At 44.1% G+C, this 13,960-nt stretch overlaps 1 protein-coding gene across 1 annotated transcript in view; it reads right to left on the minus strand.

Annotated features, from left to right (window-relative positions):
* The window catches only part of GALNT12 (polypeptide N-acetylgalactosaminyltransferase 12), a 323,293-nt gene that overhangs the window by 88,225 nt on the left and 221,108 nt on the right, over window positions 1–13,960 (minus strand). The window contains exon 5 of the mRNA XM_077491945.1: window positions 645–762. Coding sequence (XP_077348071.1) covers window positions 645–762 — 118 coding nt within the window. The remainder of the gene's footprint in view (window positions 1–644; window positions 763–13,960) is intronic.

Genomic DNA, 13,960 nt, shown 5'->3' on the forward strand with positions numbered 1-13,960 from the left:
CCAACTCCCCATCAGCACTGCCACTCATCCCATTCCCCCCACTAAGAGGAGGAATAAAAATAGAGAATACATGGAGGGGAGAGAAAAAGAGGGGAAAGAAAAAAGAAAAAAGGAGAGAAAGAACAAGAAAGACGGCTAGAGAGAAGGATGGAGAAAAAAAAAAAAGAAATTAGGACAGAGAGACATAAAAGGGAAAGAAGGGAGAACAAAGAGAAAGAGTGGTACATCCTAAAATGTACCAGAAGGGGTTAATACTGTACGAGTGGAAGGGACTCAGGGAGCGCTAAATGTCCATGGGTTAGGGGGGCAAATTACTTGTCTTGCCTTGGGTGCTGACAACCCACGCTACGAAAATCATTTTACTGTTAGGGATCCCCACAACTTGCAAAATTTTATCACAGGAAAGGTTGAGAATCACTGGCCTAAAAAGTATTAGCTGGAGTTTAGCTTCAATGTGTTTACTGGGTCATAAAAAAGGGGGAAAAAAAACAAAAAAAAACAAAAAAAAAAAAAAACTTATGTAGCCACATCTATCGACTGATAGGCTGCAACATTTTACATTTTTGGTATTGGGTTTACTACCACTTTAAAGTTTAGTTGGGCTTTAAGTAAAACTTGCATAAAATATAAGATTGACTACTTACTCTGAATGAGAATTCAAGGTTTTCTCCTCCCCATACTTCCATGCCTGTATCATAAGATCCCAGATACTCAAAGTACTTCTTACTGACAGAGAATAATCCACCAGCCATGGTTGGTGATCTAAAAAAAAATTGACATGCAATAATAAATATACTGCTCTAAATCTTCAGTACTTGTGAAAAATTGTCAAATGTATGTGGCAGAAAGTTTAAAATTTCTCAAAGGGTCTACTACAGTGTTTCTCAATCTTCAACATTCTGCACAATTTCAAGGCACCCCATGTTAAAATGTAAAAAATGAAACTATAAATTTTTCATAATGCAGCAACACCACACACATAGAACACAAACATTAGATGTGATTAATTCTTCCTAAGCAAACACACCTTAGCAGACCGGTACTAACTAGTATTCCAGTGTTTCTCTTCTCCCTCACCCTTCTGTCTCTCCATCACCCAGCTAATGTGTCCCCAGGGCTAATGGAGAGGAGCAGGGGACAGGCACACAAGTATACTATGCAGGTGCCAGATGTCCTCCAACTGATGATGTCATAGGTTGTTAGGACGCCAGTGGTTATAATGGTGCACAATGAAAACCTGTAACTTAAATAAAAGGCAAGCTTAACCGACCCGCTGGCTGGTATGCAATTTTTGGGCAATTTTTAGGCATTTTGCCAAGGCACCACTAAAGAAACCTGAAGGCAACCTGATCGAGATTTCTCAGTGTATGCTAAATATTTTTCTGTTTCAGCAGCTGGGCTGCTTTAGATTCTCATTTTCCAAAACAAATTTCAGTGAGAGTTGTGTACACATCTTCAATGCCTTGTTCACACCATGGCATACCACATGCATACCCAGAGTAGCCCTGTCAACAACCTACTGCTAACATTATTATTATACGGGATTTACAGTATATAGGGCCAACAGTTTGTCCAGCGCTTTACAACATGGGGGCAGACAGTACAGTTACAACACAATTCAATACAGTTGAGCTTAGAATCTAGAAGGGAGGGTCAAGTGGAACAAAAGGTAATAACTATGGGGGATGATCAAAAGGAGAAAATTAAAATACAGTTTCTAGGTGTGGGTATGACAGGCTTCTCTGAAGAGGTGGGTTTTCAGGGATCGTCTAAAAGCTAATAGAATAGGAGATAATTGGAGAGATTAGGGTAAAGAGTTCCATAGGATTGGAGAGGCTCTGTAAATGTCCTGGAAGTGAGCATGGGAGGATGTGATGAGGGAGCTAGAGAGCAGGAGGTCTTGAGAAGGACGAAGAGAACTATTAGGTTGGTATTTTGAGACTAGGTCTTTGTAAGTAGTTGTTAGTATTTTGAATTTCATTTTTTGGGTGAGTGGAAGCCAGTGGAGGGATTGACAGAAAGGAGTAGCAAACACAGCTTGGTTGTAAGGTGGAAGAATCTGGCAGCAGGATTTATAGTTTCATAGTTAGTAAGGTTGAATAAAGACACCAGTCCATCCAGTTCAACCTGAGTGAGTGTCTAAAATTGTCCCTATCCCTGTACATTGCACACTCACATCGGTTCCTACCCTCAAGGAGCCCACAATCCAAGGTCCCCATTCATATACTAGGACCAATTTTGGACAGAAGCCAACTAACCTACCTGCATGTGTTTGGATTGTGGGAGGAAACCGGAGTACCTGGAGGAAACCCACGCAGGCACAGGGAGAACATGCAAACTCCAGGCAGGTAGTGTCGTGGTTGGGATTCGAACCAGTGACCCTTTTTACTGCTAGGCAAGAGTGCTATTTATGATGGATTAAAGGGTGGATAGACTATGTAGGGGTAAGCTAATGAGGGGGGAGTTGCAGTAGTCGAGGGAAGAGCTGACCAAGAAGTGAATTAAGAGCTTTGTTTGGTCATTAGTTAGAGAGGGGCGTATTTGATGTTGGAGGTCGAGGTGGCAATATTTGGACAGTGATTGGATGTGGGGCTTAAAGTGGTTGTAAACCCTTACAGACCACTTGGACCTACCGGTAAACCTAGATTAAGGCTTACCTGTAGGTCCATGATAATCTCCTAAACCTACACGGTTTAGGAGATATTTGCAAAAAGACAGGCACGGCTGTCTATGGTGCATGCGCCATAGTCAGCGGAGCGTAGGCGCACTGAGCATACCGCCACTAACGGCGATATGCCGTTAGCGGCAGCTCCCGTGCGCATGCGCGGGAGTGACGTCATCGCTGCTCCGGGAAATTACAGATTGTGATTCCTAGCTATTAGGAACTCATAATCTGTCTCTTCTCACAGAACAGGGATTTGTGTGTTTATACACACAGGTCCCTGTTCTGCCTCTCGTGCCCACGATCGATGCCTCCGGTGGTGTGCGTGTGCCTGCTATCCCGCTTAAAGGGATCGACGTATAGCTACGACGCTTCGCAGGATCGTGCCGGCCTGCCACAGTATAATGACAGCGGTTGGTCAGCAATCGGTTAAGTTTGAGGAAGTGGTGTGACTTCCAGACTGACAGTGATGAAGGCATGAGCTGACTGGTAGAGAAATAGATTTGGGTGTTGTCAACTTAGAGGTGGTACTGGAAGCCATGGGAGGCTATCAGCTGACCCAGAGAGGAGGTCTAAATTGAAAATAGGAGAGGTCCAAGAACAGAAGCTTAGGGAAACCCCAAAAGAGAAAGGAAGAGGAGAGGAGGAAGTAGAATTTTAAGTAACAGGAGGGGGTGGCCCAACATCCTTCGATATGAAAAATTAAGGAGCTGGGTGGAAACTACTTAACCAGACAGTGACTGTAGCAGATCAGCTGTTGGAATACAATGTTCTCAATGGAAAATGTGTTCATCTGCACTGCGCAGATGGGGGAATCGTTTGTTCAGTCAAAAAAAAATCTGCTGGTATATGACCAGCATATTCTGCTTTTACACACCTTTTAGTCCCTACCATCCTGCAACTACACTCCATTCACAAACAGCCATGTTTCAGAGATTTCTTACAGAACCATAGGGATGTTATCCAATGGGGACATACTACTCTGCAAACATTTTAAGCATGTGTAAAAATATGCTGTAAATTAAAAATGCTTTCAAAACTAGAAGTGTATTTTTAATTTTATTTGTATCAATTAACACAATATCAAATTAATAATTGGCACAGAAACAAAGAAAAGTGATGGCAGAAAAAAAAAACAAAAAACAAGTAGATCAAGTCTGCCCATCTTTTATTGTCTGACTATAGATCTAAGTTTGTCCCAAGCATGTTTGATGCCATTTACTGTTGACTGTCTCACTACCTCTGTGATATTACCACCCTTTGCCTTCAAAACAGCATAAATTGTTCTAGGAACACTTGTACACAGTTTTTGAAGGAACTGGTTGTTTCAAACATCTTAGAGAACTAACCACAGACCTTCTGTGGACATACGCTACTTCAAATCCTTCTGTCTCTTCATGCAATCACAGACAGACTTGATGTTGAGATCAGGGCTCTGTGGGGGCCAAACCGCAAGTTCAAGGACTCATCGTTCTTTACACTAAAGATAGTCCTTAATGACATTGACTGTATATTTCCCTGCAGACACTCATTTTACCACTTTCAAGCCCTTTGGCAAACAAATTTCCTCCTGCTACAGCCAAATATTTCTAATTGATCAGTCCAGAGCACCTGCAACAGTTTTTCTGCACCCCAGTTCCTATGTTTTCATGCATAGTTGAGTCACTTAACCGTGTTTAGAGGTATGGCTTTTTGGCCACAATTCTTCTAGGAAGACCACTTCTGGCCAGACTTCTGTGGACAGTAGAAGGTAGTACCTGGGTTCGTGGGACTTCTGATGTGGAAGGAAAATAAGCACAATGTGTCTTTCATCAGCTGCATTAAGTTTCCTTGGCTGACCATGGAGTCTTCGGTCCTGAATGTTGCCCTTTTCTTTGCGTTTCTGCAAAAGAGCTTGAACAGCACATCTTGAAACCCCATTCTGTTTTGAAATCTTTACCTGGGAGAGACTTTGCTGATGCAGTATAACTACTTTATGTCTTGTTCCACTGCTCAGTCTTGCCATGGTGTATGACACGTGACATAAAATGGTCTTCTGTAACCTCACCTTAGTAGCAGTTTGGCTTATCCTTACCCAGTTTAAGCCTCTTACACAGCTAATTCTGTTTCAGTTAATGACTGTTTCAACCTACATATGAAATTGATAATCATTAGCCCCTGCTTGGTATAATTGTTTAACCACTTCAGCCCTGGATGATTTTTCCCCCCTTAATGACCAGGTCATTTTTGCGATATGGCACTGCGATACATGCTGACAATTGCGTGGTCATGTGACACTGTACCCAAATAAGATTTCTGTACTTTTTTTCCCACAATAGAGCTTTCTTTTGGTGGTATTTGATCACCTCTGTGGTCTTTATTTTTTGTGCTATAAAGAAAAAAAGAGCAACAATTTTGAATAAAAAAACAGGATTTTTAAAACAACTTACCTGTAAAATCCTTTTCTTTGATGTACATCAGGGGACACGGAGCCATAGTAGTTACTATGTGGGTTAATAGGCCACCTTTAGGTGATGGACACTGGAACGCCCTGACCAGAAGTGCACTCCCTATATAACCCCTCCCATTACCGCTAGTACCTCAGTTTTGTAGCCAAGCAATGCAAGTGTATACCAAGAAGGGAGTGACCTCTGTGTCCCCTGATGTACATCAAAGAAAAAGATTTTACAGGTAAGCCGTTTTAAAAATCCTATTTTCTTTTCATACATCAGGGGACACAGAGCCATAGTAGTTACTATGTGGGATGTCCTATAGCAATGGCAACTGAAGGGAGGGAGTCACAACAAACAAATTAGGGCAAAAGAGGCTAGAGGACTCATACTGCAGCCTGCAGTACACTACGCCCAAAGGCAATATCCTCATGACCTTTAACATCGATTTGATAACATCTGGTAAATGTATGAACTGAAGACCAAGTTGTGGCCTTACGGATCTGAGCCATAGAGGCCTGATGATGCACCGCCCAAGAGGCACTAACCACCCTGGTTGAGTGTGCTTTAACATGAAAAGGAGGAATTTTCTTCTTTAAGCCGTAAGCTTGAACAATCACTTGACGAATCCATTTGGAAATCGTGGACTTTGGCCTGTCCCCTTTTTGGACCTTCTGGCAGTACAAACAAAACATCTGTTTTGCGAACCTGAGCGGCCGCTTTTAAATAGAATCTGATCGCTCTTACTACATCAAGGGAATATAGTCCCTTCTCTTCCCTAGATTGAGGCTCTGGGAAGAAAGGTGGTAGAATAATATCCTGGTTTAACCACTTGCCGACCGCCGCACGCCGATGTACGTCGGCAGAATGGCACGGGCAGGCATAAGGGCTTACATGTACGTCCCTTCCCTCCCGCGGGTCGGGGGCCCGATCGGGCCCCCGCCCGGTGCCTGCGGCGGTCGGTATTCGTTCGGGAGCGATCCCGGACGAGGGGACGGCCATTCATTCATGGCCACCCCCTCGCGATCGCTCCCGGCGAATGAAATTGTCCGGTGACATCACTTCCTCTCCTGTAATGTAAACACAGGAGAGGAAGTGATGTATTCTCTCCTCCGTGTCGGTAGTTTTCGTTCCGGCACCGAGGAGAGAGCATCGGTGAGTTGCACAAGCACTACACTACACAGTAGAACATGCCAGGCACACTCACACCCCCCCTTTACCCCCCGATCACCCCCCAATTACCCCTGCCCCCCCAGTCACAGTGACACCAATTGCTTTTTTTTTTTTTTTTTTGCATTGGTGTCATTTGTGACTGTAATAACTGTTAGGGCAGTTAGGGTTAGCCCCCTTTAGTTCTAATGTGCCCCCCTAACCCCCCCAATAAAGGTTTAACCCCGTGATCACCCCCCGTCGCCAGTGTCACTAAGGCTGGGTTGACATTGCAGCGGTTTATGAGAACGAATGTGATTCGCACCGCACTGCAGTGCAAATCACATCCGATCTCTGTGCGATTCGAGTTCAGCCATACAGATAGTATGGCTGAATTCGTGTCGCACCCGCCGCAAACTCGCACGGGACCCTTTTTTTGGTCCGCAGCAGAATCGGATCGCATGGGTGTTCACACCATGCGATCCGAGTTTGCAGATCGCACTGCGATATGCGAACTGATCTGGGGGTGTCATTAACATTTCACTGACACTCCCAGCAGTTCGCATAGGGCAGTGTGAACTGCCGCCGGGAGGCATGCGATGCGGGAACCCGCCGCGGATTCGTGGCGTTCCCGCATCGCTCCAGTGTGAACCCAGCCTAATAAGCGATCGTTTTTCTGATCGCTGTATTAGTGTCACAGGTGACGCTAGTTAGGCAGGTAGGTATTTAGGTTCGCCGCAGCTTTTTATAGCGCCAGGGACCCCCATATACTACCGCATAAAGCCCCCTGATTGCCCCCTAGTTAACCCTTTCACCAGTGATCACCATATAACTGTTACAGGTGACGCTGATTGGTTAGTTATTTTTTTTATAGTTTCAGGGCACCCGCCATTTATTACCTAGTCTCACTAGTGTACCCCTAAATTTAGGGGTGTCTACTTTCCAAAATGGGGTCATTTGGGGGGGGGGTTTGTGCCATCTTGGCATTTTATGGCCTTCAAAACGCCCTTAGAAAGCCTGAAGGCGGTGCTTGGTTTTCGGGGCCCCGTACGCGGCTAGGCTCCCAAAAAGTCCCACATATGTGGTATCCCCGTACTCAGGAGAAGCAGCAGAATTTATTTTGGGGTGTCATTTCACATATGCCCATGGCATGCGTGAGCAATATATCATTTAGTGACAACTTTGTGAAAAAAAAAAAAAAAAAAAAGTTTGTAATTTTCCCGCAACTTGTGGCAAAATATAAAATATTCCATGGACTCAAAATGCCTCTCAGAAAATAGCTTGGGGTGTCTACTTTCTAAAATGGGGTCATTTGTGGGGGTTTTGTGCCATCTTGGCATTTTATGGCCTTCAAAACTGTAATAGGTAGTGAGGCGTGAAATCAAAAATTTACGCCCTTAGAAAGCCTGAAGGCGGTGCTTGGTTTTCGGGGCCCTGTACGCGGCTAGGCTCCCAAAAAGTCCCACATATGTGGTATCCCCATACTCAGGAGAAGCAGCAGAATTTATTTTGGGGTGTCATTTCACATATGCCCATAGCATGTGTGAGCAATATATCATTTAGTGACAATTTTTTTTTGTCATTATTCAATCGCTTGAGGCAAAAAAATAAAATATTCAATGGGCTCAACATGCCACTTATCAATTTCCTCAGGGTGTCTACTTTCCAAAATGGGGTCATTTGGGGGGGGTTTGTACTGCCCTGCCATTTTAGCACCTCAAGAAATGAGATAGGCAGTCGTAAACTAAAAGCTGCGTAAATTCCAGAAAACGTACCTTAGTTTGTAGATGTGACAACTTTTGCGCAAACCAATAAATATACAATTATTGACTTTTTTTTTTACCAAAGACATGTGGCTGAATACATTTTGGCCTAAATGTATGACTAAAATTGAGTTTATTGGATTTTTCTAATAACAAAAAGTAGAAAATATCATTTTTTTTCAAAATTTGCGGTCTTTTTACGTTTATATCGCAAAAAAAAAAAATCGCAGAGGCAATCAAATACCATCAAAAGAAAGCTCTATTTGTGGGAAGAAAAGGACGCAAATTTTGTTTGGGTACAACATTGCATGACCGCGCAATTACCAGTTAAAGCAGCGCAGTGCCAAATTGTAAAAAGACCTCTGGTCATTTACCAGCAAAATGGTCCGGTCTGAAGGTGGTTAAATGAAAACCTGTCACCACATTTGGTAAGAATTCAGGATGAGGACGCAAAATTACCTCATCCTTATGCTTAATCAAATATGGCTCTTTACAAGATAGAGCCGCTAGTTCCGATACTCTTCTAGAAGAAGAAATGTCAACCAGAAAGATTATTTTTGTTGTCAAAAGAACCAAGAGAATTTCTCATAAAGGCTCAAAAGGCCGATTCTGTAAATCTGATAAGAACAAATTTAGAGGTGCCTTGATAGGGGGATTAATCCGTGTTACCCCCTGAATAAAACTATGCACCAGAGAGTGAGAAGCAAGAGGCTGTTGAAAAAAAACACTGACAAGGCTCAGATCTGGCCCTTGACAGAACTCAAGGCCATCTTAATTTCTAATCCCATTTACAGGAAATCAAGGAGCCTACCGATGACATACTTCCTGGGGTGCCAACCCCTGGATCCACACCAAGACACATTTGCCTTACAGACTTAATTGTAAATGATTCTGGAAGCCGGCTTCCTGGCATTAACCAAAGTAGACACTACTGAAGGAGATAACCCATGGTCCTTTAGAATGCGAGTTTCAATAGCCAAACTGTTACATTTAGCGTCTGTAAGGTAGGATGGAATACCGGACCTTGTGCGAGAAGGTCTGGCCATAATGGCAGAGTTCAAGGGACTCCTACCGCCATCTTTATGATCTTGGCAAACCAAGATCTTCTGGACCATGCTGGGGCCACTAGAATCACCTCCTTTCGTTCCTGCTTGATCCTGCGGGGAAGGCGTGGAAGAAGCAGAACTGGTGGAAATGCATAGATCAGTGAAAACCCATGGGAAGACTAATGCCCCGTACACACGAGCGGACTTTTCAACATCCAAAGTCCGTCAGACCGAGTCCGTCAGACTATCCGATCGTGTGTGGGCTGCAACGGACTTTAGCTTCGCAAAAGTCTGACGGACTTTAGAAATGAAGCATGCTTCAAATTTTCCCGACGGAACTCCGCCGGACCCGGTCCCCTTCGAAAAATCCGCTCGTGTGTATGCTACTCCGACGGACTAAAATCGACGCTAGGGCAGCTATTGGCTACTGGCTATGAACTTCCTTATTCGAGTCGGGTCGTACGTCATCACGTTCGAATCCGTCGGAGTTTAGTGTGATCGTGTGTGGCCAAGTCCGTTCGGCCGAAAAGTCTGTCAGAACTCCGTTGGAACTCCGGCGGAACTCCTTTGGAAGTCTGTCGGACATAAGTCCTCTCGTGTGTACGGGGCATAATACATCTGTTCCGCATGCTAGCGGATCCCTCGTTCTTGACACAAAGTTGTCGACTTTGTTGTTGAATCTGGAAGCGAACACGTCCACGTTCGGAATACCCCATCTCTGACATATCACTGGGAAGAAGTTTGGGTGAAGAGACCACTCCCCCGGAAATAACTGATGGCGACTCAAGTAGTCTGCCTGCCAATTTTCTATTCCTGGAATGAAAATCGCAGATAGGCAAGGAATGTTGTTTTCTGCCCAGGCTATAACATGATTCACCTCTTTTTGGGCTGCATGACCCCCGTGCCCCCTGGTGATTGATGTAAGCCACAGCCGTGGGCATTGTCGGATTGAATCCTGACAGGGCAATCCCGTAGCCTGAGCGTCCAAGACTCTAGGGCCAGACATACTGCCTGAATCTCCAAAATGTTGATGGGCAAGGTCCTTTCTGACTTGGACCATCTCCCCTGGGTAGAATTCTCTTCCAGGACTGCTTGCCAGCCTAGGAGGCTGGCATCCGTTGTCACCTATTTCCAGGATATTGGCAGAAAGGATTTCCCCTTTTGGAGGTTGCTGGATATCAACCACCAATTTAGGCTCTGACGTACATCTGGGGATAAGCGTATTGGAAAATCCAAAGCCTGAACCTTTTTGTTCCAGACCGACAGGATGGTGTTTTGTAGCAGTCTTGAGTGAAATTGCGCGTAAGGGACGACTTCAAAGGAGGCCACCATTTTCCCTAACAATCTCATGCACATCTGAATGGAAGGATTTTTCTTTGCTTTGACAAGTTGAACTAGTCCTATAATGGAACCGATTCTTGTCTGGGGTAAGAATACTTTTTTTCTGTACGGTATCTATGACCAGCCCCAAGTACTGTAACCTCCTTGAAGGTTTTAAGGAGGATTTTTCTAGGTTGAGTATCCAACCCAGAGATTTCAGGTAGTTTACAGCTGTGATTACATTTTGATTTAGACCAGAGACTGAATGATCTATTAAAAGTAGATAGTCTAAAGGAGGTGCCATAATTTTTGAGAACATCTGAGGTGCGGTGGCTAGACCGAATGGCAGGGCCACAAACTGAAAATGATGATTTCTGTAGAAATTTCTGGTGAGCGGGAAATATTGGCACGTAGAGATATGCATCCTTGATAACGATTAATGCCAAAAACTCCCCTCCTTGCAAGATGGAAACAACCGATCGGATTGATTCCATGCGAAAGGACCAGATATGTAAGTGCTGATTCAGATCCTTGAGATCTAGAATAGGTCTTACCTCCATTTGGTTTTGGAACCGTGAAAAGGTTTGAATAAAAACCTGTGCCCTGTTCCTCCAAGGGAACCTCCGATATCACCAGCTGGGATAAGTGCTTATCCAGAGCTAGAAAGAGAGACTTCTTTTTCTCTGGATCCTTGGGAATGTTTGATCGTAGAAAACGAGGAGACGGAAACTGTCAGAACTCTAGTTTGTAAGCCAGAGAAATTGAGGAGGCTACCTGTCTGTCTTGACATTGTTCCTGCCAGATCTTTGAAAATTGCAGGAGCCTTCCCCCCAACCGAGCGAGCAGGGGCACCCCTTCATATGGAGGCTTTAGTATTCTGTCTTACATGCTTTCTGTTCCAAGACCTCTTCTGACCCTGGTGCTGCCCTTGGGGTCTTCCACTTGAACCTGACGATGCAGGCTGTTGAGAACCCCTAGAGGCCAATACCCCTGGCACAGGTGAGGAAGCACGCTTAAAGGAGAAATGTTTAAACTTCTTCTTTACTGGTAAAAGAGAGCTTTTTCCATTGGCAATCCTTTGGATGCATTTATCCAGATCATCCCCAAATAGCCGTTCACCATGAAAGGGGAAACTGGCCAAGAGTTTCTTGCATGGTGCTTCAGCTGACCAATTTTTCAGCCACAGAACTCTGTGAGAATGCACTAGCCGTGAGGCTTGGATGATAGAATCTTTCATAGCATCTACTGTGAAACATAGTGCGTCTGATATGCCAGCCCATTGCTGGGCCTGCTGATCAGACAGAACCTTAAGTATCTCCACAAACTGTTCCTTAATGGACTGAGATACCCCAATTGCTGCAAGAACCGGCTGTGCTACTGAACTTGCTAAATACATATTTCTTTTAGAAAGTTCCAATTTTTTATCTGTTGGATCTTTTAACATCAGCGCATTATCCACAGGACATGTGAGACTCTTGTTCACTGAGGCGATTGCAGGATCAATTGCTGGAACCCCCCATTTCTTATAGAAATCCTCCTCTATAGGATGTAGTGTAGAAAAATGTCTGGGAGGATAATACTGTTTATCCAGATGTTCCCATTCAGAATACATAAGCTTTTTCAGCCATGAATGAATAGGAAAAGCATCCCAGATGAGGGAGGTTTTAGTGATCCCAAACCAGAGGTGGGTTCATCAAGAGCCTGCGCTGCAGGCAGCAAAAAGGTTGAACAAACCAATTTCGGAAGAGGATATATTAGTATCTTCCAAATCTCTTGGAAAATCTTCCTGATCCCCTGCCCCTTGCACCTCAATATAAGGATCCTGAGCACTATATGGGGATCTGCTACGTTTAGACCCACTATGGAGAGAGATCATAGCATGCATCTTCTTTTCCAAATTAGAAATGCTAGAAGAGAAAACCTTCTGTGTGATATACAGTGGTGTGAAAAAGTTTTTGCCCCCTTCCTCATTTCCTGTTCCTTTGCATGTTTGTCACACTTAAGTGTTTCGGAACATCAAACCAATTTAAACAATAGTCAAGGACAACACAAGTAAACACAAAATGCAATTTGTAAATGAAGGTGTTTATTATTAAAGGTGAAAAAAAATCCAAACCATCATGGCCCTGTGTGAAAAAGTGATTGCCCCCTAAACCTAATAACTGGTTGGGCCACCCTTAGCAGCAACAACTGCAACCAAGCGTTTGCGATAACGTGCAATGAGGCTTTTACAGCGTCCTGGAGGAATTTTGGCCCACTCATCTTTGCAGAATTGTCCTAATTCAGTTACATTAGAGGGTTTTCGAGCATGAACGGCCTTTTTAAGGTCATACCACAACATCTCAATAGGATTCAGGTCAGGACTTTGGCTAGGCCACTCCAAAGTCTTAATTTTGTTTTTCTTCAGCCATTCGGTGGTGGACTTGCTGGTGTGTTTAGGATCATTGTCCTGCTGCAGAACCCAAGTTCGTTTCAGCTTGAGTACACGAACAGATGGTCGGACATTCTCCTTCAGGATCTCTTGGTAGACAGCAGAATTCATAGTTCCTTTTATCACGGCAAGTCTTCCAGGTCCTGAAGCAGCAAAACAGCCCCAGACCATCACACTACCACCACCATATTTTACTGTTGGTATAATGTTCTTTTTCTGAAATGCAGTGTTCCTTCTACGCCAGATATACTTGGACACACACCTTCCAAAGAGTTCCACTTTTGTCTCATCGGTCCACAGAATGTTGTCCCAAAAGTCTTGGGGATCATCAAGATGTGTTGTGGAGAAATTGAGACGAGCTTTGATGTTCTTTTTGCTCAGCAGTGGTTTTCTCCTTGGAACTCTGCCATGCAGGCCATTTTTGCCCAGTCTTTTCCTGATGGTGGAGGCATGAACACTGACCTTAACTGAGGCAAGTGAGGCCTGCAGTTCCTTGGACGTTGTTGTGGGGTCTTTTGTGACCTCTTGGATGAGTCGTCGCTGCGCTCTTGGGGTCATTTTGGGCGGCCGGCCACTCCTGGGAAGGTTCACCACTGTTCCATGTCTTCGCCATTTGTGGATAATGGCTCTCACTGTGGTTCGCTGAATTCCCAAAGCTTTGGAAATGGCTTTATAACCCTTTCCAGACTGATAGATCTCAATTACTTTCTTTCTCAATTGTTCCTGAATTTCTTTGGGTCTCGGCATGATGTGTAGCTTTTAAGGATCTTCTGGTGGACCTTACTGTGTCAAGCAGCTCCTATTTAAGTAATGCCTTGATTGTGAACAGGTGTGGCAATAATCAGGCCTGGGTGTGGCTAGAGAAATTGAACTCAGGTGTGGACAACCACAGTTATAGTATGTTTTAACAAGGGGGGCAATCACTTTTTCACACAGGGCCATGATGGTTTGGATTTTTTTTCACCTTTAATAATAAACACCTTCATTTACAAATTGCATTTTGTGTTTACTTGTGTTGTCCTTGACTGTTGTTTAAATTGGTTTGATGTTCCGAAACACTTAAGTGTGACAAACATGCAAAGGAACAGGAAATGAGGAAGGGGGCAAACACTTTTTCACACCACTGTATATAGGGGCTGAAGTGTCCAGCGTAGCTCCAA

This window comes from Lithobates pipiens, unplaced genomic scaffold (genome assembly GCF_037356315.1).
Source record: "Lithobates pipiens isolate NorthernLeopardFrog02 unplaced genomic scaffold, aLitPip1_a1.2 Scaffold_19, whole genome shotgun sequence".
Lineage (NCBI taxonomy): Eukaryota > Metazoa > Chordata > Amphibia > Anura > Ranidae > Lithobates > Lithobates pipiens.